This window comes from Phycodurus eques, chromosome 2 (genome assembly GCF_024500275.1).
Source record: "Phycodurus eques isolate BA_2022a chromosome 2, UOR_Pequ_1.1, whole genome shotgun sequence".
Taxonomy (NCBI): Eukaryota; Metazoa; Chordata; class Actinopteri; order Syngnathiformes; family Syngnathidae; genus Phycodurus; species Phycodurus eques.
In genome coordinates this window covers 16145870-16168786 of record NC_084526.1, presented here as the reverse complement: position 1 = coordinate 16168786, position 22917 = coordinate 16145870, and the positions used below count along the sequence as shown (strand labels likewise).

Genomic DNA, 22917 nt, shown 5'->3' with positions numbered 1-22917 from the left:
GGAAGAAGAGCGAGGCAGTGAACATTGCTTGCTTCTCTGTTCCCTGACGCCACTCGGAGACAGGTATGCATCCACGCTGCTTTCATTGTGCCATGCAGCTGTTTTTATGTTGTTGTTTATTTTTTATTTACGCTCATCTTGCCCTTTAATGCAGCTTGCGTCATCCACGACAGAGATGCCCGAGCGCAGCCTCTGAGACAATGCCGAGAGCAGGGGAGGCGACCGCCTCCTCTCTCACACTGCTGCTGTTGTTGCTGCTGCTGCTGCGCTGTTGCCACCTGTGCCACTCGCTGCGTAAGTTGCCCGCCGACGCTGCAGCTCTCATAAATACTCTTCAATTACAGGGCTGAACAGTATCAGGGCACAGAGAGCAACAACTAAGCAATGCGACAGTAACTCCACGCAATTCGCGGGTGACAATGACAGCGCCCTGCCATGAATATGCTAAAAATGGCGAGTAAATGACGCCCACACCCCTTAAAATGTATGTAATTGCCTATAATGATCATAAATATACCACAAACTATGATCCCGAAACACTTTAATATAATTTTCAACAGCTTACATTACACTTAGAAATAAATGTCTTTCAGATGATTGGATTTTGAAAAATAATGGACCTGAAGCATATGTACATGTGCATGCAGTATGCAAATTTGTTGAATTCCTCATTTTCGGGGTTTTATCAGCTAGAAGCCCAAATTATGTATAAATAAACAAATAAAAACTAGAAATTGTTTAAATTGTGGGCCCTGCCTGAATCTATAATCTATGACAGTTAAACTTTTTAAATGGAATTATGGAAATAAATAAACTGATGATATTAATTTTTTTTGGAAAGGGTCTGCAGTGCAATCGTCTAAAACCAAATTTATCTTGTAGATAAAAAAAAAAAAAAAAAAAAAAAACACAAAACACTAACATTTCAGAAAATACTAAAACAAAAGCAGAAAAAAGTTTACATTTCAGAAAACACAAAAACAAAACAAAACACTTTAACATTTCAGGAACCACAAAAACAAAAGCAGAAACACTTTTACATTTCAGAAAAAACAAAAACACGAAACACTAACATTTCAGGAACCACAAAAACAAAACACAAAACAATTTAACATTTCAGAAAACACAAAAACAAAACACGAAATACTTTAACATTTCAGAAAACACAAAAACAAAAGGAGAAACAACCAAATTACAATTACTGACACCCGGAAAGGGAGGGGCCCATTTCACAGACCTTCTTGGAAATCCCACAGCTTTTCTTGGCAAGACCCTCCCTGCTTCAACATGATTGGCTCCTGCATCGCGGCAAGGGTAGGCTACACAGATGGAACGTGATGTCGATCCCAAAAATGTTTCTGCTTTTGTTTTTGTGTTTCCTGAAATGTTAAAGTGTTTCGTGTTTTGTTTTTGTGTTTTCTGAAATGTTAAATTGTTTCACAATTTGTTATATTGTTTGCCACCGTACTATCCCCCACAAATAGTGGGGGTCCACAGTCGAATATTATTAAAATGATCTTTTGAAAAATCAGCCCTCTCTGGCCCCATTTTATGCCTCTAATTTAGTTTTAATTATTAATTTACAACTGACCACGGCGTGACAAGAATAGCCAGTCAGAGAATATAGAGACAGGAGGGATGACCGAATAGTCATTCATTTTTTCGTGCATGCTATGTACACGCGTACTAAGTCTGCCGCAGACTGCCAAACAGCAGTCTTGTGCTGATAGTTTTCGCTGGCGGATTATTGAACTCCAGTTAACAACAAAAGTTAAATAGAAGGAACTGGACAGCCCTGAAGACGAGTTAAGGGTAAACCTACAGTATATAACGGTGGTGTCCTATACCCGGACGGATGTATATGAGTGGTCTTGGTAAACCACCGCATACGTCATGTCACTGTTCTTACTGGGTCATCAGGAAAGTTGATCACCTTTCTTATACATATATTTAATTGATTGTACATTCCCAAAAATATAACTTGAAACCGGTAACATTTTGTGTTTGACAATACGCCATCTTGAAACAGCCATGTACCTGTAGCTGCCGTGCACGCACATTAATGATCTCGGGGCGTTTCTTTGGGCGGACAAGCGAGGAGGCGGGGGCGGGGATTGAAGTGAGTCAACATTCAAATATCTCTAGCATTTTGAAAACTGCATACGCTACCTTCAATGGAAGAACCTAGATTTTGTGACTGTGAATTCGTGATTTTCTATATGTGCCCTGTGATTGCCCGGCAACCAGTCCAGTGTGTACTCACCTCTTGCCCAAAGTCAGCGGGGATAGGCTCCAGCCCACCCATGACCCTAATGAGGACAAGCGCTATTGAAAATGGATGGACAGATAATTACTGACAAATTCAATGCTGTTTATTGCTCTCATCATTCTCAGGTGTTCCTAAACTTTCCTCCTATGCAAAAGCCGAAGACAAGCTGTTCAAATACCTCTTTGGGAACTACCAGAAATGGGTCCGCCCGGTTGAATATCTGAACCAGACCATATGCGTCAAGTTTGGACTGGCCATCTCCCAGCTAGTTGACGTGGTGCGGTTCAACATGCATTTGTTTTTAATCTTAATGTCTTAAAATTCAGCATCGATGGTATTAAGAATGAAGCGTCTGCTGTGTTTTCACTACCCAGGATGAGAAGAACCAGCTGATGACCACCAATGTGTGGATGAAACAGGCAAGTGAAACAACATGGCGGGTGACCTGATGTCCTCTTTTCCCCCTGGCATTCTTTAACAAAAAAATGTCTGTTGGCAATTTTCAAAATCTTCCAGAATTTTATTACCTCAGTCTTCATTTTGCACATAATGCCACTGATTGGGACTGCAGAGTGGACGCCTGGTTAGCACATCTGCCTCACAGTTCTGAGGACCTGGATTCAAATCCGCCTTCCGTGTGGAGTTTGCATGCTCTCCCTGTGCCTGCTTAGGTTTTCTCTGGGTTTCCTCCCACATCCCCAAAAACATCCATGTTAGGTTAATTGAAGACTTTCAATTACCCGCAGGTGTGAATGTGAGTGCGAATGGTTGTTTGTCTTTGTGTGCCCTGCGATTGGCTGGCGACCAGTTCAGGTTTTACCCCGCCTCTCGCCCAGAGTCAGCTGCGATAGGCTCCAGCACGCCCGCAACCCTAGTGAGAATAAGCGGTACAGAAAATGGATGGATGCCAGTGATTGGTCACCATGCCACTCCCACTTTAAGCAGACATTGGTTAGTCCACATGTCAATCATTACATTACCCATCTTTTGTAAGTGATCTCCCCCCCCCCCCCCCTCCCCACCCGCCTCTTGTTGAACTTCCCATGACATACTGTACATCTGTCGCCAACCATGCATCCCTCATCATGACTGGTGGGATCGTTCTGATGGTTCCGATCAGTATGGAGTCCTCTTGGCACTTTGCCAACTTCTGCCCCCACAAGCCTCGTCCTCGTTCCTACTCTGCTCCTATTGGATTCATTCATTGGTCTTCTGTGTCACGCATCATATAAACAATCGCCACAGACGTGAACAGATGCCCCCTCCAATGTGATGAATTGCCTCGTCCTCCAGGGGAGATGGATAATCATATCTGTTTTACAAGCTGTTTTTCCCATATTTGTGTTGTGCTGGGTTATTGGCCTAACATCAATTGCCTGCCTTTGGCAAATGTTCCGCAGCGTGTTTATGTATGATGACAATTTATCTAACATAGCATTGTCCTATCATTTGTTCAATTTTATTGCAGTTCCAAGGTGTTTTTACTAACAAGTCTGTGACATGCTTTCCTCAAATACCCAAGGGATAAAGAATTACAGGGGATACTTTACACCCGATTTCTTGTCTTTCTAAAGGGGCCGGCCCTATCTCATTCAAATGAGCCAGCTAACATCCCTTGGCTAACTTGGCTGTTTAATTTCACACTTGATGGGCGTGCAGGCACTCCAAAGACCCAACTATATGTACACAAACATTTAAAAAGTTAATTTTCCATATAATGTCCCCTTTAATAGTCAAGCCATAGTCAAATAATCTGAAATAGTACCAGCCAAGGACTGATGCTTTGTTTTTTTTAACCTTCCAAATTCAGCTGAACTAATGTCTGTCATGCAGGAGTGGACTGACATGAAGCTAAGATGGGACCCTGATGACTACCTGGGCATCACGACTGTGCGAGTGCCATCCGACAGGCTGTGGCTCCCAGATGTAGTGCTGTATGATAAGTATGCAACATGATCAATGACACAGTGCAAGGGTGGACTGGCAATCAGGCATACTGGACCCAGTGGGCCGGCAGTCCTTTGGGACTAATTTTGTGATGCTGCTTTTTTTTGGTTGTTTTTCACACCTTATTATTGAAAGAGACCGACTCACAATTTAGAGGGGCTTCGACTGAACACGTAAATAAATTACTAGGCACTCGTACTCCACTAATTAGAATGGGCCGGTTTAAGCCCAAAATTCCAGGGCTGATTTTTTTTGTCCCAGTCCAGTCCTGATACAGTGCGCCTGGAAAGTTCTCACAGCGCAGTACTTTTTTTGTTGTTTTGTTAGGTTACAAGCTTATTGAATAGAAAAATTATTTAATTCAAAACTCTACACCCAAAATCACAAAATCACACCATAAAAAACCCCGAAAGAAATCACTTACATAAGAATTCACAGCCTTTGCCATCAAGCTCAAAATTGAACTCAGGTGCATCCTGCTTTAACTGATCATCCTTGGGATCTGTCTGCCTCTTAATTGGAGACTCACATTGTTATTACAGAGCGTTGTGTGTCGAATTTTGAGGAGAAAAAAAATGGAATCCATTTTGGAATAAGGGTGTAAAATGTGGCAAAAGTGAAGTGCTGTGAACACTTTCAGGATGCACTGTGTGTGGACTAAAAGTATTAGGATAGGTTCTATGGTCCATGTCCTACACGGTGGAATGGAAGAAAAGAAGAGGGATATAGTTCTGACACCTTCCAGTCTTCTGATCCTCATGAATGATATGCTATTGTGCACATCAGGAAAAAACAATAAATGCAAATGTTTTGCAAATTATCACTTTGCATTTTCCTCAACAGTTCAGATGGTCGTTTCGAAGGCACTGTCACCAAGGCGGTGGTCAAATACGACGGAACCATATCTTGGACACCGCCTGCCAACTACAAGTCCGCCTGCGCCATCGACGTCACCTTCTTCCCGTTTGACCTGCAGAACTGCTCCATGAAATTTGGCTCGTGGACCTACGATGGCTCCCAGGTGGTTGAAGTTGACTTAGCTCTGCTTTTGAATGGTGAAAAACACAATTGACACCCCTCCAAAAAATGTTTGTAATTGCCAATATTAATACTTCAATCCTGAAATATTCCATCCCAAAAGACATGAATATCATTTCAAACTAATCTTACAGCATTACCCTTAAAAAAATAAATATCATACAGATTATTTGATTTTGAAAAAAAAATCCATCGCAAGTGCATGGAGGCTGGCTTGTACGTCGCCATTTTATAGCCTGTAAAAATAGCAACTGTCAATCAATAACAAGACCTTCGTCGTTTGTTAGCTTAAGCTTTTTAATCGCCACTGCAGAGCAATAACATACAGTACACTTGCGGCGAAGACTCTCTGTAATTTATGCTAACAACCCAAACTAAATTTAGCTCCTTGTCAACATACAAAGATCTTAGTCTCTCAGTTGAGATACTAACAAACTTCCTTGCTTAAACTAATACCACACGAATAAATATACAGTGTGTTTTCATATGTTTATAGAGCATAACATAAACATTCACAGGACAGGGATGAAAAACTTAGTGAACCCCTGGACTCAATAACTGGTTGACCCTCCTTTGTCAGCAATGATCTAAACCAAACGTTTCCTGTAGTTGCAGATCAGATGTGCACCATTTGCACAATTGTCACTGTACCACATTATTGCTCTATTAGTAATTTCAAACTGCTCTAAATTGCTAAAGGGCTCTGCATCATTTGCACAATTAATATCGTATCAGCATTACCACATTACCGGCAACCTTACATTGCTCAGTGACTCTCTGTAGTGTGTTTTTACGTCTCAAAAGTATATTTTGTTGAAATGGCTGCATGTGCTAGAGCGGCTTTAACTACCAAAGACAAATTCCTTGTGTGTTTTTGACATAGCTGGCAAATAAAGAAGAATCTTTTTCTGATTCTGAGTCCAAGCTTGTCTCATTGATTGGACTCCAGGTTGGCTCAAAATCTGACCCTGATTTGCTCTTGGAAAATCCTTAACCTCAAGGTTCACTTGCTTTTTCCTCCCTGTCCTGTGAATGTATACGTCTTAGTTTCAATACAAATGTAAAAACATATACTTGTGTGGTATTAGTGTAAGCAGACTCAGTTTTTTCTTATGCTTTTGATGAAAATCAAACTAAATGTTAGGACCAATTTATGCAGAAGTATGAGAAATTCCAAAGGGTTCACATACTTTTTCCTCACACTTTAGCTAAGTTTTCAGCAAAAAGTTGAGGATAGGATCCACAGCAAAATATATAAATAGATGAATTTGTGAATGGTTCATTCTTTCTTAAAAACGAAGGTGCCAGTTGCATGACAGCCAAGTGGTCTTTCTTTGGCAGGTTGATATCATTCTGGAGGAATTCCATGTGGACAGGAAGGACTATTTCGACAACGGCGAGTGGGAAATTGTGAAGGCCACAGGCAGTCGTGGTCTGAGATTGGATGGCGGCGCTTCATATCCCACCATCACCTACTTCTTCATCATCCGCCGGATGCCTCTCTTCTACACACTCTTCCTTATCATCCCCTGTATTGGCCTGTCCTTCCTCACCATCCTCGTCTTCTACCTGCCCTCTAATTGCGGCGAGAAGATCTCCCTCTGCACCTCAGTGCTGGTGTCGCTAACTGTTTTCCTGCTGGTCATCGAGGAGATCATCCCATCCTCGTCTAAGGCCATCCCGCTCATCGGCGAGTACCTGGTCTTCACCATGATCTTCGTCACACTCTCCATCGTCATCACCGTCTTCGCCATCAACGTCCACCACCGCTCGTCCTCGATGCATCACGGCATGGCACCGTGGGTGCGCAGGATCTTCCTGTATCGGCTGCCCAAACTACTGTGCATGCGTAGCCACGTGGACCGCTACGGCACGGCGGGAGCGGTGCACTCAGGACGGGTGCTGGGATTGGGAATGATAAAGGACTCTACGGTTGAGCTCGGCCTCTCGCACACCAGACATAACATCCAAGCTGCGCTGGATTCTATCCGCTACATAACCATGCATGTGGTGAAAGAAAATGAGGTCAGAGAGGTAAGTCTTTCAATTGATTTACTTCCATTTTATATCTCGCTAAAGCACGGTATGCACATACAGATTTTTAAAATGTGAGAGATCCTACACGTCGAGGAAAAAAAATCACGGTGTTCTTACTACTCTTGTTTTGTGCGGTGCAGAGTATATCCCCACTAGTCACAGGGGATAGGTGTTGCATGAGCCCTATTGCGTAATAGCGTAAAAAAGTAAAGTAATTGACGCCCCCACTAAAACTTTTCACATCCATCCATTTTCTGAGCCGCTTCTCCTCACTAGGGTCGCGGGCGTGCTGGAGCCAATCCCAGCTATCATCGGGCAGGAGGCGGGGTACACCCTGAACTGGTTGCCAGCCAATCGCAGGGCACATACAAACAAACAACCAGTCACACTCAGATTCACACCTATGGGCAATTTAGAGTCTTCAATAAATGCATGTTTTTGGAATGTGGGAGGAAACCGGAGTGCCCGGAGAAAACCCACGCGGGCACGGGGAGAACATGCAAACTCCACACAGGCGGGGCCGGGGATTGAACCCGGGTCCTCAGCGCTGTGAGGCTGACGCTCTAAGCAGTCGTCCACCGTGCCGCCACTTTTTACAGATGATTTAATTTAAAAAAAAAAAAAAAAAAAGGTCTGGAAGTGCGGGTGTAGTCGAGCAAAAACATACACATGCGATGAAGACTCCCCATAACCTCTGTTAACAACCCAGGCTAAATCCTCCTTTAAATTGAGACTTTAGTCTCCGAGTCAAGATGTATCAACATACTTCATTGACACCAAATTGTACTTTCCTATTAACCTGGGATTTGTTGTCATCTTGTGGTATCTTAGGGTGTTACAGAAAGCACAAAAACGTGAATAAGTGATTTTTTAAAGCCAATAACTGAGCATAGGTTACACGGGGGGAATGAATAAGGTTTGTGGACAGCGTTGCGTTGTGGGATGTGGCACCCATCTTTGAAGTGAGCGTTTGAGAACGTAACAAAGGCTTTGCAGCAACAGTGTAGTCCTGAAGTGAAATGCATTCAAATGCAAGACAGAGAAGGGACTTTACGTTCAGGAAGACCATTAAGCCAGAGACCGACAGCTGAGAAAAATAATTAATCATTAATCATTAGTACCGTATAAATGGTTTGGGTCCATAAAAAAATACAAATACAGAGTGGAACAGTGATCTGGACCTACTAACTCCATTGTGTACGGTAGATATTTTCACTAATCTTATCTGTGTTGTGAGTGGCTACACTTCGAAGCAAAAAATTTTTTAAAAAACAATTACAAATTTAATTTAAAAATGTTCAACTCATTAGCCTCATGCAGGCGGCACGGTGGCCGACTGGTTAGAGCGTCAGCCTCACAGTTCTGAGGAGCGGGGTTCAATCGCCGGCCCCGCCTGTGTGGAGTTTGCATGTTCTCCCCGTGCCTGCGTGGGTTTTCTCCGGGCACTCCGGTTTCCTTCCACATCCCAAAAAACATGCATTAATTGGAGACTCTAAATTGCCCGTAGGTGTGACTGTGAGTGCGAATGGTTGTTTGTTTGTATGTGCCCTGCGATTGGCTGGCAACCAGTTCAGGGTGTACCCCGCCTCCTGCCCGATGACAGCTGGGATAGGCTCCAGCATGCCCGCGACCCTAGTGAGGAGAAGCGGCTCAGAAAATACATGCATGCATGCATGGCCTCATGCACAGTTTACCAAAGTGTGTGTGCAAGACCTTCAGAAGATGAAGCTGGCAAACACTGGCAACAGTGTCATTAAATTAGGGTACTTGGAGCTAAACCTAGAAGCATATTTCTTTGCACTTTAACAGTCTTTTTTTATGTTAAACTAACATTGACATATATCAAACTAACATTCACAGATATTATTCATATAATTCAGAAAAAAAATTATATGATTCAGATCTATAAATTTACATAAAGGCAGCTCTCACATAAGATCATGAAGCGTCTCATGCCTGTTGCATGTAATTAATACTCCATTTGATAATGCTATCCATGTCATGATCCTTCTCTGATTATTTGGTTTTATTTCGTGTGTAAGCTAGAAATGCAATGTGTAATATACGGTATTTAAATTTATGGATTGTCCAGGAATCTAAGGTCTTGCACTCTCAGCGCATCATTCTGAAACCATGGTTAGTCATTGCCATGATGGCCATGTGCAATGCACACATTGTGCATAGCCGGCATAGCAGAGTCATGTGCACAGGTCAGCGCTACGCTGTTTAATGTTGAGGCAACAGTCCGAATATGTAGAACAAAGACAGTGACAGATTTGCTATCTTAATGCCAAATGCCATCTGCCATTAATAAGATCCACGTGAAAATGTCAGATACAAAATAGACTTTTATTCTGCTGCACGCTAGAGTCATTAGTGGTCAGAGCCACATGTCTGGCATAAGTGTATAAGTTTGTATGTGAACAGTGGATGCCTACTGTCATTTGTATTCAGACACTTTCCGACAAACCTAAATATCAAAACACCTTCAAGAACATCTGCGTGACCCACACTTTGATGGAGCTCAACCATCAGTTTGCCTTCAACACTGTGAAAGAGTGAAAGACATTGCTAATGACAACATAACAAAAGCACTATCAGTGAAGGCACAAACAAAGCAGCAGCATAAATCATCTGCTTGGTACATAATACGGGCAGGGAGAGTAACTAACTGCATCAAATACTGTATGCATGCTGGTTTTGCTACCAGCATTGGGAGGTCAGCTTTGACCACAGTGAGGAAGGTGTGCTCCCCAGCAGCTCTGTTGACAACACCAGACATGGGACTGGGGATTGAGAGCATAAGGAGGCAGCAAGGAGTGTTTTAACAAGCCAAATAAGCACCACAACACAATGACTTTAAAAATGAGCCGTGTGGCGTGATTATCGACCCCAACTTTCCACAAGTTAGAGCTTCAACTGATGGACTACTCCAATGTACCTGCTGTGGCAAAGGCAGCTTGCACATAAAGTGCACCCCAAAGCACAAAATCAAAGAATCAAGGAGGTTTGTGATGGAGACTTCTGTTTCTACTCCAAACACGTCCAGACACAGATATTTCTGCCAGACTCCAAATACTGTGATTTTGTGGCATGGACACCGAGAGACTTTGTTGTTGTCAGTCATTTCAGATTTGACATTCTTGTTTTATCTGCAGAAGGCACAGGAATTTTCTTTTTCTGAGAAAAGTTTTCTCTCCCTGAACTGGTTGCCTGCCACTACACACAATCTGCCTCCAGAGTTATGGCTGTTCGACCAGCATGCACTAAAGGAGTCCTGCAAGAAACTAAGCAAATGAATGAGAGGAGGAGTAGCGAAGACAAGAAGAATCTGTGGTGCCTGTTTCATGGGCCCCAGGAAAAGGGAAAACATGATTGCATAACCAGGATATTGTGTTTTCATTTACATTTTATGCATCGTCCCAACTTAACTGGAATTGGGGTTTGTATGAATCTATCTATCTATCTATCTATCTATCTATCTATCTATCTATCTATCTATCTATCTATCTATCTATCTATCTATCTATCTATCTATCTATCTATCTTCTCTATTAAATAAATACCGTACAATAATTGTATTTTAATCAGAATACTGTGCTTAGGAGTGAACTCATGTTTGGAAGGCCAAGGTGTACCGCGCCTCTCACCCAAAGTCAGCTTGGATAGGCTCCAGTACACCTACAACACTTAGTGAGGATAACCAGGCTAGAAGATGGATAAATGCGGTGGTTTCTATGATAACGTGGATATGCAAAATTACTAGAGCAGCACCCATCCATTTTCTGAAGCACTTTTCATTGGGGTGAGCTGGGCGAGAGTCAGTCTACACCATGCACTGGCCGCCAGTCAACCACAGATCATATATTCAGTCGATAAACAACCATTCAAGCTCACATTCACATAAATAGACAATTTAGTATCTTCATGCATGTTTTTAGAATGTAGGAAGAAGTCGGAGTACCTGGGGAAAACCCACGCAAACGACACAACAAAACTGTTAATTGTCTTTTCATCTTTCTTTTTTTTTTTTTGGGCCACTAGGTGGTACAGGACTGGAAGTTTGTTGCCCAGGTTCTTGATCGAATGTTTCTCTGGGCGTTCCTGCTGGTGTCCGTCCTGGGCTCAGCTCTCCTCTTCATCCCGGTTATCTACAAATGGGCCAGCATTATTGTCCCCAAACATATTGGCGGTACCCTCTGAAGGCTAGATGACATGGAGGGGAGACATCGGCGGCTAACGTCCAGATTTGATGACACTTTGTAACCTGTATCTCGTCGACAAATAAACTGTATATTTTTAAAAATGGAAAACAATGTACTGTAGAAATTAAATAAAAGAATGTAATTCCCCTACATTTCCCAGAATGAGAAACTCATTGTACAGTCCCTAATTAAATGAGAAATATTGTTCATTTTTTTCTCACTGAGATCCCTTCGCTCTGCTTCTGTTTTCTAGTCTTATACCCAGTTGTTAGCAAGCTAGAAATGCGCAATTATTTATGTATGTATTCATTTTCCGGATGTGTATACTGTATTCCACCATATTTTGCAACAAAGCTCCTGAAGCACAAGGTAACAGGTCAGCACGAGGCTGCGGGAGTGGGCCCGATTTGACAAAGCCACACTATGAGTGTCAAACGCATGACAAAGGATTGACACCTCGTCAGTCACGCCTTCTGTCTCTGTGTGGTTGTTTTCCCCGGCCACGGTGGTTTCTTTAAAATCATATTAGAGGTACAAGATGGGTCCAGAGAGAGCAATTTTTTTTTTTTTTTTTACAGATCATTTTACTAATATTCCACCTTCAGGTTTATACTGACTGCTTTGACAAAAAGTGATTTGTTTGAAAATTGCAAACTCCCCTTTCAGATTGAAGAGTAACTCATAAACTCAAGTGTGTTTTGGTGGACTTTGTACTTTTTCAGCTACCAATGGAATCCTTCTGCTCTATGGCACACAAGCTCTGTCTCATGTTGTACACGCACGGACCTGGACCTGAGTGATAATCCGTATGAACATGTTCCTGAAGCGCCTGTGTGAAGAGACTGGATAAACATCAACACAGGTGGTCAGTGGAAGTGCATTTTAATCCGAGCACCAAGGTATAGTACTGAATGCCACACTTTAATCAGCAATTGAAATAAATACTGAATTACACAGAGTAGAACATTATGCAGACTGTAAGAGGTTGCAAGATAAGTGTTTGTTATAAATTTGTGGACAGTGTTTGTATGGGCCTTTAGATTTTTCCTGATCCTTGTAATTTAAGGGAAGTACATTTGGAAAGAGTTCTCTGGTAAGGTAGCTCGGGGTTAGCATGTTTGCCTCACAATTCATAGGTTCAAGATTTGGATTTTGGCTGTGGCCTCCCAGTGTCGAGTTAGTCCATGGGTGGATTTTCCTGGGTACTCTAGCTTCCTTCCACATTCCCAAATCATACATGTTATGTTCATTAAATATTTTAAATTGTCCATATGTGTGAATGGTTACGTCTCGATATGTGCCCTGTGACTGACTGACGACCAGTCCGTTGTGTACGCCCCCTCTCGCCCAAAGGCAGCTGGGATAGGCTCCAGCTGATCCCTGACCTGATCAAACTTTTTTTTCACCTTGAAAATTGATCGGCGGTAGGCGGTTATCGACCAGAACTTTTTTTTCTCGGCCTGTCTGTCTATGGTGGCTGTGGCCACCCTTGGCCACCCCCTGTGAGACAACCAACTGTCAGGGTGTCTGTGGCAACTGTGAAAACATGCAAATTTGGGTAACATCGTCACCGTCACGTCATGGTTGGATTAAAAAAAACAAAAAACTAGCATGATGCAAACGCAACTTCCATCTAAGCAACCTTAACACTGCCAGCCCTCCCAGTTAACATGGATCTTTGACTTCAACAGTTGTCAATGGCAGTGAATGAGATAAGAAGACAAACTATTGATGTTGTATTTTCCGAAAAAAGACAATGTTTAAGAAGCTGAGCTGATCTAATCTTTTCCTCTTTATGCAAAAGATAAGCAGTTTGTTTTGAATGATTTTGTTCACTTTCTGTATTGAATGTTATCCAAACTGTGACCTTAAAACCAAAGCACGTACCGAACAGTGATTTTTGGCATCCTGTTACAACTCTAGTGATTATACATTTACAGTAAATGGTTTCCCCATTATAAGCAGCCCGCTGAGGGCAACCATCATTATAATGTTTACAATGATGAAAACAAGTTTGACATCCGCGACTTAGATAGAGTCTTCAATGAACCTACAATGCATGTGGGAGGATGCTGGAGTACCCGCAGGAAAACCCACAGAGCCGGAATTCCAGCCCAGACCCTCGAGACTGTGACGCAGACGTGGTAACCTACTGGTTAAGGTCACCATTCTGCCGCGAACAGTGCAATTACTTCTAAAGAAAACAGCAAATATCACTTGGGGTCTAAGTACAATGAAAAGCTAAGTGAAAACAGATGTGAATCGTTCTGAAACGCATCACCAAAGCTGACCATGCAGGTCAGCATTCCGCAAGAGGGGAAAAAAAGAGTGAACGTTAGTAAGCTGCTCGGTGATTCACACCTGAGAAATACAATACTCTGTGTGATCTAAGTTGCTCCATATATGTGAGATATGTTTACAATCTGATACTTGAAAACAAAAGGGAAATATGTGTCGTACACTCGACTGAGCTTGTGTTGTTTACTTCTTCAGGTTAAAGATGCCCGAGCATGGAAACACACTTCTCTTCCTAGTAACCTTTGCGTTTTTGTCATCATGGAGAGTTTGTGACAGTGGCAAGATTCTAGTAGTACCCTTCGAGGGCAGCCACTGGGTGAACATGGAAATTTTGGTCAAAGCACTCCATGCTCGCGGACACTCCGTAGACGTGATTCGGACCGACAAGAGCTGGTACATCAAAGACAGCATGCCACACTACGACGCCATCACAGTATCCGTCAACGAAGTGTTTGACTCGGTCTTCGTCAACCGCCTGCTGGAGGGTATATTTGCTCTGGAGAGGGAGCAAAGCTCTGTGATGGCCTTTGTGGGTCTGCAGCTTGAAATGTTCAAAGCTATGTCCGGTACGACCAAGATCATGTGCAAAGTAGCCAGCAAGATATTACGAGATGACGATTTAATGGCTCGTCTGAAGGAGCGTCAGTATGACCTGGTCCTCACTGACCCTGCGCTAGGCACGGGTGTCATCTTGGCTCATGCCCTACAGGTCCCTTTAGTCTATAATGTGCGCTGGATGGCAAGTAAGGAGGGGCATCTGGTCCTGGCGCCTTCTCCTTTGTCTTATGTTCCCATTGTCGGCTCCGGACTGTCTGATAAAATGACTTTCCTTCAGAAAATCAAGAATCTTGGGTACTTCGCCATTGGGGAATTTCAGTATAGGTTTTTAGTCGTACCCCAATATCAAGCTGTTTGTGACCAGTTCTTTGGCCCAGAGGTGAGATATGATGAACTTGTACAGGGAGCAGACCTATGGCTCATGAGAGCGGACTTTGTCTTTGAGTTTCCTCGCCCTACCATGCCCAACATAATCTACATGGGAGGCTTCCAATGCAAGCCTGCTGGACCTCTACCTGACCATCTGGAGACGTTTGTGCAGAGTTCTGGAGAACATGGAGTCATCATCATGACTTTGGGGACTATGGTGAGCCAACTCCCTACAGATATAGGTGATGAGATCGCGGCGGCTTTTGCCAAGCTCCCCCAGAAGGTCATCTGGAGCTACAAAGGTGCTAAACCTGCCAATCTGGGCAACAACACTCTCGTGGTGGACTGGATGCCGCAGAAAGACCTCCTTGGACATCCCAAGGTGAAGCTCATCGTGGCTCATGGAGGGACAAATGGTGTCCAGGAAGCAATTTACCACGGAGTTCCAGTAGTAGGAATACCCCTGTTTTTCGACCAGCATGACAACCTGCGGCGTCTCACAGAGAGAGGAGCAGCTGTGGTAGTCACGTTAGCCTCAGTGGACAAAGACGACAACTTCCTGAAGGCCCTACAGGAAGTTCTTACCAATCCAACCTACCGGAACAACATGCAGAGGCTTTCCAGGCTGCATAGAGACCAGCCCATCGCGCCGATCGACAACGCCCTCTTCTGGATCGAGTTTGTCATGAGGCACAAGGGCGCAGCTCACCTGAGGACAGAGTCCTACAAGCTTCCCTGGTACACCTACTACTCTGTGGACATCGTCTTTACTTTCTGTACAACGGTGGCAGTGATGATTTTGCTCCCAGTTGTGTTCTTTAGGATGCATGTCTTCAAAACAATTAGAAAATGAAATGCTTCTTTGACCATATTATGAGCAATCACACTCTTCAGAATTATCTCTCCTAATTATTGATGATGATAGAAATAATTGTATCTAAAAGTGTCTTTGACTAGCCAGCGCTATCAAAATTGCTTGCAATACTACACTTCTGTCTGAGCTTGATTGTCTTATTAACATGTCCCAACAGATGAATGCTTTTTAAGGGTTTACTCAACCCAAGGCCTATACTTAAAGTACAAAATATTTCTTTATGTGAAACCGATCTATGGCACACAAAAAATGTTGGGAACACTATTCCAGGTCTTTTGTACATATGGTAAAAAATAAAGAAAGAAAGACAGAAAGAAAGAAAATGTGTGTGTTTTAATAATCAATAATAATCCATTCACATTTACACCACAATTGTATGAGATATAATTTCTAATTATATTATTTCTATTTTTATTTAACTACAAACAATTAACCAATCAATCATTCAATGATTAATTAAATGTTTTAAATATTGAATTAAGCAATCCTTTCATGAAATACATTTCAACTGCAACCAAACAGACAAATATATATATATTGCAAATTTGACACATCACAGAAAAGAGTCTTGTTAACAAGCTGGACAATGGATGAATGGAATTTTTAAAAATGGCAAAGTATTGTCTCTAAACTGGTCAAGAATTGAAACCTTTCAGGCTGCAGACGCGTCACTAAATGCAAAGAAAACCCCGCCTTTCAGCTGTTAATCAAATAGTGCCTTCCTTTTTGAAGTGACAGAGATTGGACATGCTTCCACGGGCTTTCAGCGGCGTAACGTTCTTCTGTGGCCGTCGAAGTGTGCGCCATAAGCGTCCAAAAACGCGCGACGCGCACCGGAGCTCTGGATGAATTTTGTTCCCTTTCCTCGCCCTGCAACTCGAGGCCGGCAACTGTGAGGATGACGGCCGGAACTCTGTTGTGCCGGATGTCCGGCATCTTCTCTAACCGCTGTCCAGAGGTGGGAAGTAACGAAGTTCTTCAATTATTATTATTATTTTTTTTCGGGTATCTGTACTTATTTTAAGTACAGATACCCGATATTTATACCCGATACAGATATTTTTGGGCGACTTTTTACCTTTACTCTTTACTTTTTAAAAACAAATATTTGTACTCTCTGCTCCTTACATTTTTTTTCTTTAAAAATTAGCTCGTTAACTTTTAAAACCTTCTAAAGTTAGCAACGATGGCGAAGTAAAAAGCAGAACGCCAAAAAAAACGGAACCCGGAAGTAAGCGACGAAGCATTGATCATAGACATCGTAGATACGACACTCCCCTTTCATTCGCGTGACGACAGCGACACTAACATAGTGGGGGCAAGGTTTTGGCGCATTTTATGTAACTAAGCTAGTGGGGGCAAAGTGTTGGCTTGTTCCTTGTTTGTGGACAGCAGGGTCGGAAACCAAAATAACAAAGATGCCTGCACATTGTGCTGCGTTCAGTTGCACACACGTCGAACGATCACAACAAAGGAGCGCTGAACTGTGGATAACCTTTCATAGGTAAGAATATTTGTGCTTTTTTTCCCACTGCTTTGGGTGAATCATGTTAATTTTTTAGAAAGCTAGCTTGTTGAAGTCCATCTCGATGGCAGTAAATTATGTCACATTTCAGCATTAACATATTATTTTCAACAAATTTTCACACACATTGGCCCTATGCCAAAGATTGTAAATAAAGCAAATTGAAAATAGCCATAATTTGCTTCTTTTCGACTAGTTTCAGTCAGCCCCTCCTCCCTCCCCAGTTGGCAGTGGGCAAATAAATGAACCAAATCTATCCATCCATCCATTTTCTGAGCCGCTTCTCCACACTAGGGTCGCGGGCGTGCTGGAGCCTATCCCAGCTGTCATCGGGCAGGAGGCGGGGTACACCCTGAACTGGTTGCCAGCCAATCGCAGGGCACATAGAAACAAACAACCATTCGCACTCACAGTCATGCCTACGGGCAATTTAGAGTCTCCAATTAATGCATGTTTTTGGGATGTGGGAGGAAACCGGAGTGGCCGGAGAAAACCCACACAGGCACGGGGAGAACATGCAAACTCCACACAGGTGGGGCCGGGGATTGAACCCAGGTCCTCAGAACTGTGAGGCTGACGCTCTAACCAGTCGTCCACCGTGCCGCCTGAACCAAATCTAGCTTTTTGATTTGTATTTATGTTGGACATTATATAACTTTATTTTGAACAAATAAATGCTCATATTTTCATTTAAGCCTACGTGTTTTTGTTTTGTCCATTGGTGCCCCAGAGAATGCAAGCCAATCATCTGGAGAGATACAAAAATCTCACTATATGTATCTTATTATTGGGTTGAGTTGTGTTTTTACATACAGTGGGTACGGGAAAGTATTCAGACTACCTTAAAATTTTCACTTTTTTTTTTATATTGCAGCCATTTGCTAAAGTAATTTAAGTTCCTTTTTTTCAACATTAATGTACACACAGAACCCCATATTGAAAAAAAAATGGAATTGTTGAAATTTTTGATTTATTAAAAAAGAAAAACTGAAATATTACACAACCATAAGTATTCAGACCCTTTACTCAGTATTTAGTAGAAGCACCCTTTTGAGCTAATACAGCCATGAGTCTTTTTGGGAATGATGCAACAAGTTTTTAACACCTGGATTTGGGGATCCTCTGCCATTCCTCCTTACAGATCCTCTCCATTTCTGCCAGGTTGGATGGTGAATGTTGGTGGGCAGCCATTTTCAGGTCTTTCCAGAGAGGCTCAATTGGGTTTAACTCAGGGCTCTGGCTGGGCCATTCAAAACCAATCACGGAATTGTTCTGAAGCCACTCCTTCGGTATTTTAGCTGTGTGCTTAGGGTCATTGTCTTTTTTGGAAGGTGAACCTTCGGCCCAGTCTGAGGTTCTGAGCACTCTGGAGAAAGTTTTGGTCCAGGATATCCCTGAACCTGGCCACATTCATCTTTCCTTCGATTGCAACCAGTCTCCCTGTCCCAGCAGCTGCAAAACACACCCACAGCATGATGCTACCACCACCATGCTTCACTGCTGGAACTGTATTTGACAGGTGATGAGCAGTGCCTGGTTTTCACCACACATGCCACTGAGAATTAAGGCCAACAATTTCTATCTTGGTCACATCAGACCAGAGAATCTTGTTTCTCACCAGCTTGGATTTTTTCAGGTGTTTTTATTTTTTATTTATTTTTAAGCAAACTCCATGCGGGCTTTCAGGTGTCTTGCACTGAGGAGATGCTTCCGTCGGGCCACTCTGCCATAAAGCCCTGACTGGTGGAGGGCTGTAGTGATGGTTGACTTTCTAGAATTTTCTCCCATCTCCCGACTGGAGCTCAGCCACAGTGATCTTTTGGTTCTTCTTTACCTCTCTCACCAAAGCTCTTCTCCCCCAATTGCTCAGTTTGGCCAGATGGCCAGCTCTAGGAAAGGTTCTGATCGTCTTCCATTTCAGGATTATGGAGGCCACTGTGCTCTTAGGAACCTTAAGTGCAGCAGAATTTATTTTGTAACCATGGCCAGATCTGTGCCTTGCCACAATTCTGTCTCTGAGCTCTTCAGGCAGTTCCTTTGACCTCATGATTCTCATTTGCTCTGACATGCACTGTCAGCTGTAAAGTCTTATATAGACAGGTGTGTGGCTTTCCTAATAAAGTCCAATCAGTATAATCCAACACAGCTGGACTCCAATGAAGGTGTAGAACCATCTCAAGGATGATCAGAAGAAATGGACAGCACCCGAGTTAAATATATGAGTGTCACAGCAAAGGGTCTGAATACTGTGTGAAATTTCAGTTTTTCTTTTTTAATAAATCAGCAAAAATTTCAACAATTAGGTTTTTTTTCTGTCAATATGGGGTGCTGTGTGTACATTAATGAGGCAATTAACTTAAATTATTTTAACAAATGGCTGCCATATAACAAAGAGTGAAAAATTTAAGGGGGTCTGAAAACCTTCCGTACCCACTATAAGTACATTTATAAGTGTGTACTTTTGTACTATGACTTCACTTTCACCAGTTTTTTTTTGCACAAATATAAATAATTTTACTTAAGTACTAACTAAAAGTACTTTTACTTTTTTAACCCATTAATGGTTTCCAGTAAAGAGGATTGAGGAAGTGGCAATTACGCCGAATGGCCACTGTATGGTATAAGGGTGCTTGGTGTTTATACAGTGAGGGAGGAAGTATTACAGTACTTGATAATGTAAATTCTCAATGGGCTGAATTTAAAAAAATAAAAAATAAAATAAATAAAAAAGAACAGCAGGCCGTAAGTGGCCCACGGACCATCCTTTGCCTGCTTTTGGGACACCTTTGTTCTTGCACTGTTCAACAGTTTGCTGGAAATTCCGAGTGGCATTTGATAAACTAAACAAAAAAAATAATAATTACAGGGCGTCCTCGATATGACGGTCATGACATATGCAGTTTCTGAATGGAGGCCCAATGAACTAGTTTGCGCAGCGGTCGTAGTCACGTATGGGTCACGTGGCACAAGACGGCATGCTCAGTTACAGCCATACCTAATTATGAATTTACTACCGCATTATGGTAAATTAGTGATAGACTACAGCACATTCCGATTTATGTAAATTTGGGGTACCTCGCCGCTGTAGGAAGCAATCGCCACACCTCATATCGCAGTTTGGACCTTGGAGACCACATAGACTGCTACCACCATGAAGGACAGGGAATTAAGGAGAAAGCGAGACTACTGTCAACGTACCTGTTGCAACTCTGAAATTGATGTTTGTAAAAATCCATCCATCCATCCATTTGCTATACCGCTTATCTTTACTAGGGTTGCGAGCATGCTGGAGCCTATCCCAGCTATCTTCGGGCACCCTGAACTGGTCGCCAAGCAATCGCAGGGCACATATAAACAACTGTTCGTACTCCCGTTCACACCTACGGGACATTGAGAGTCTTCAATCAATCTACCGTGTATGTTTTTGGGATGCGGGAGGAAACCGGAGTACCCGGAGAAAACCGGGAAGAACATACAATCTCCACACAGGCGGGGCGGGGATTTGAACCCCAGTCCTCAGAACTGTGAGACAGATGTGCTAACCAGTCGTACACCGTGCCACGTTTGTAAAAATATGACCACTAATTCCGTATTTATTTTTGTTCCATATATTTTGTGCCCCCAAAAATGCTATGACTCTGGAGCCACCTACCACAGTCAGTCCCCTTTAAAATGGGCTCATACACTAGGCCTACATTGTTAAAGTACATACTATACCACAGTGTGCCCAAGTGGCCTTTTTGGCCACAATTTTGTTTCCAAATTAGTCATGCTCAAGATAGGGGGGGGAAATATATATATATATATATATATATATATATTAGAACAGTATTCATATCGTCATCCCCCCCAATAAGGTTTTATAAGGTCACATCACTGGAGGTGGGGCTCGAAGGCCAGCGCCTGGTGGCCGGGCCAGCACCCATGGGGTCCATCCGGGGACAGCCCGAAATGGTAACATGGGTCCCCCTTTCCATGGGCTCACCACCCGTGGGAAGGGCCATAGGGGTCCGGTGTAGTGTGAGCTTGGCGGTGGCCGAAGGCGGGGACCTTGGTGATCCAATCCCCGGCTGCAGAAACTGGCTCTAGGGACATGGAATGTCACCTCTCTGGCAGGTAAGGAGCCCGAGCTGGTGTGTGAGGTTGAGAAGTTCCGACGAGATAGTTGGTTCTCCCCTCCATGCATGGTTTGGGCTCTGGTACCAGTCCTCTTGAGAGTGGTTGGACTCTCTTCCACTCTGAAGTCGCCCACGGTGAGAGGCGCCGAGCAGTTGTTGGTGGCAGTTAGACAGTAGTGCCTGGCAGTCCTGCCCCCACCCCCTAGGCTCACTGACCTCTCCAGATTTTAATGCAGTACACCACTCGGGGGTGCACTGATACACGGGTTAGGGCCAATGACTGTCAGTCGGGGACCTGGCAGTCATAGTAACAGGGGGGGAGGTGGGTCTCACTTACTTGCATGGCGGTGCTCCTGAGGCCGGACCCCGTGGGCTGGATGACTGCTTGGTGTTGGGGCTGACCTCTCATGGCCCGCGGCTGCTCCTTGGGCCCCCCCCCCCCCCCTAATTGTTCCCTTGTCGGATGTCCCTATCCGCCCTCCTTTCGCTTGTGTATGCACACACTTATATTCTCGTCCTGTAGACGTTTATAATTTACATAATTAATGACACCTCACTTCAGTTGTACAGCCGGGTTCACGACCCTTGTCCTGCATGCTTCTTCTCCTGTCCTTGTCCTTTTCTATCTTGTCCTGTCCTTCCCTCACAGGGTGTATCACTACAGCCCCATGCAACATTCATATTTAATGTTTCATTGTTGTAGATAATGTAATAATTTACTTCTCCCATCCTGTTTACAATTAATTCTTTGTCCTTTGTCTTTGTTTCTCTCTCACTTCTAGAAACTTTGTTCTGTTCGACTGATCAAGTCTGATTCTTAAACCTCAATTATAATACTGAGAAACCACAGCAGAAGCTTAAAAACTCCACTGTGACACAGTAAAACTGTTCCCGCAAAAAATGGGTACAGATTTCCCATTCTGCTTGACCTAAAAACCGAAGGACAAAAAAAAAAAAAATGGCGTTCACCCCGTAGGACGAGAGGGTAGCCTCCTTCCGACTTTGGGTGGGGGGACGGGTTCTGACTGTTGTTTGTGCCTATGCACCAAAAAGTAGTTCAGAGTACCCACCCTTTTTGGAGCCCTTGGATGGGGTGCTGGAGAGCGCTCCCGCTGGGGACTGCTTCGTTCTGCTGCGGGATTTCAATGCTCACATGGGCAATGAAACCTGGAAGGGCGTGATTGGCGGTCGACCGGAGCTGTTGCTGTAGTCTCTGCCTGTCGTAGCGGCAATACCCGAACTGCTGACCTCGACTGAGGACGTTGTGAGCCAGTGGGGAGAATACCTAGAAGATCTCCTCAATTCCACCGAAACGCCTTCCCATGAGGAAGCAGAGTCTGGGGTCTCTGACGGGGGCTTTCCTATCTCTGGGGCTGAGGTCACCGAGGTGGTTAAAAAGCTCCTTGGTGGCAAGGCCTCAGGGGTAGATGAGATTCGCCCGGAGTTCCTAAAGGCTCTGGATGTTGTGGGGCTGTCCTGGTTGACACGCCTCTGCAACATCGCGTGGACATCGGGGATAGTGCCTCTGGATTGGAAGACTGGGGTCGTGGTCCCCCTTTTTAAAAACGGGAACTGGAGGGTGTGTTTCAACTCCAGGGGGATCACTCCTCCCTGGTAAGGTGGATTCAGGAGTGTTGGAGAGGAGGGTCCGTCGGCAAGTCGAATCTCAGATTCAGGAA

At 43.6% G+C, this 22917-nt stretch overlaps 2 protein-coding genes across 5 annotated transcripts; both read left to right on the top strand.

Moving 5' to 3' along the window:
* Positions 1–2: 2 nt before the first annotated feature.
* chrna5 (cholinergic receptor, nicotinic, alpha 5) lies at positions 3–12303 on the top strand. Of its 4 annotated transcripts, none has more exons than XM_061668624.1 (8): positions 3–63; positions 155–294; positions 2395–2546; positions 2644–2688; positions 4103–4212; positions 5060–5237; positions 6596–7288; positions 12219–12303. In XM_061668624.1, exons 2-8 carry the CDS (start codon positions 201–203, stop codon positions 12294–12296), a joined length of 1350 nt encoding a protein of 449 aa, XP_061524608.1. In that variant the 5' UTR covers positions 3–63; positions 155–200; the 3' UTR covers positions 12297–12303. The 4 variants fall into 4 exon arrangements, with proteins under 4 accessions (XP_061524608.1, XP_061524600.1, XP_061524617.1 ...); XM_061668616.1 differs by lacking the exon at positions 12219–12303 and adding an exon at positions 10450–10744; XM_061668633.1 differs by lacking the exon at positions 12219–12303 and adding an exon at positions 10532–10613.
* A 2-nt stretch (positions 12304–12305) lies between these two features.
* Positions 12306–15574, top strand: LOC133397562 (UDP-glucuronosyltransferase 2C1-like). The gene is made up of 2 exons (XM_061668590.1): positions 12306–12395; positions 13990–15574. The coding sequence occupies exon 2, from the start codon at positions 13997–13999 to the stop codon at positions 15572–15574; it is 1578 nt and encodes a 525-aa protein (XP_061524574.1). The 5' UTR covers positions 12306–12395; positions 13990–13996.
* The last annotated feature ends 7343 nt before the right edge of the window (positions 15575–22917 follow it).

Excerpts from the sequence above, each read along its gene's own strand:
- chrna5 (XM_061668645.1), top strand. The coding sequence starts at position 201 with ATGCCGAGAGCAGGGGAGGCGACCGCCTCCTCTCTCACACTGCTGCTG. Across the intron at positions 2,547-2,643 it reads TCTCCCAGCTAGTTGACGTG|GATGAGAAGAACCAGCTGAT; the intron begins GTGCGGTTCAAC and ends TTCACTACCCAG. Across the intron at positions 7,289-11,335 it reads AAGAAAATGAGGTCAGAGAG|GTGGTACAGGACTGGAAGTT; the intron begins GTAAGTCTTTCA and ends TTGGGCCACTAG.
- LOC133397562 (XM_061668590.1), top strand. The coding sequence starts at position 13,997 with ATGCCCGAGCATGGAAACACACTTCTCTTCCTAGTAACCTTTGCGTTT.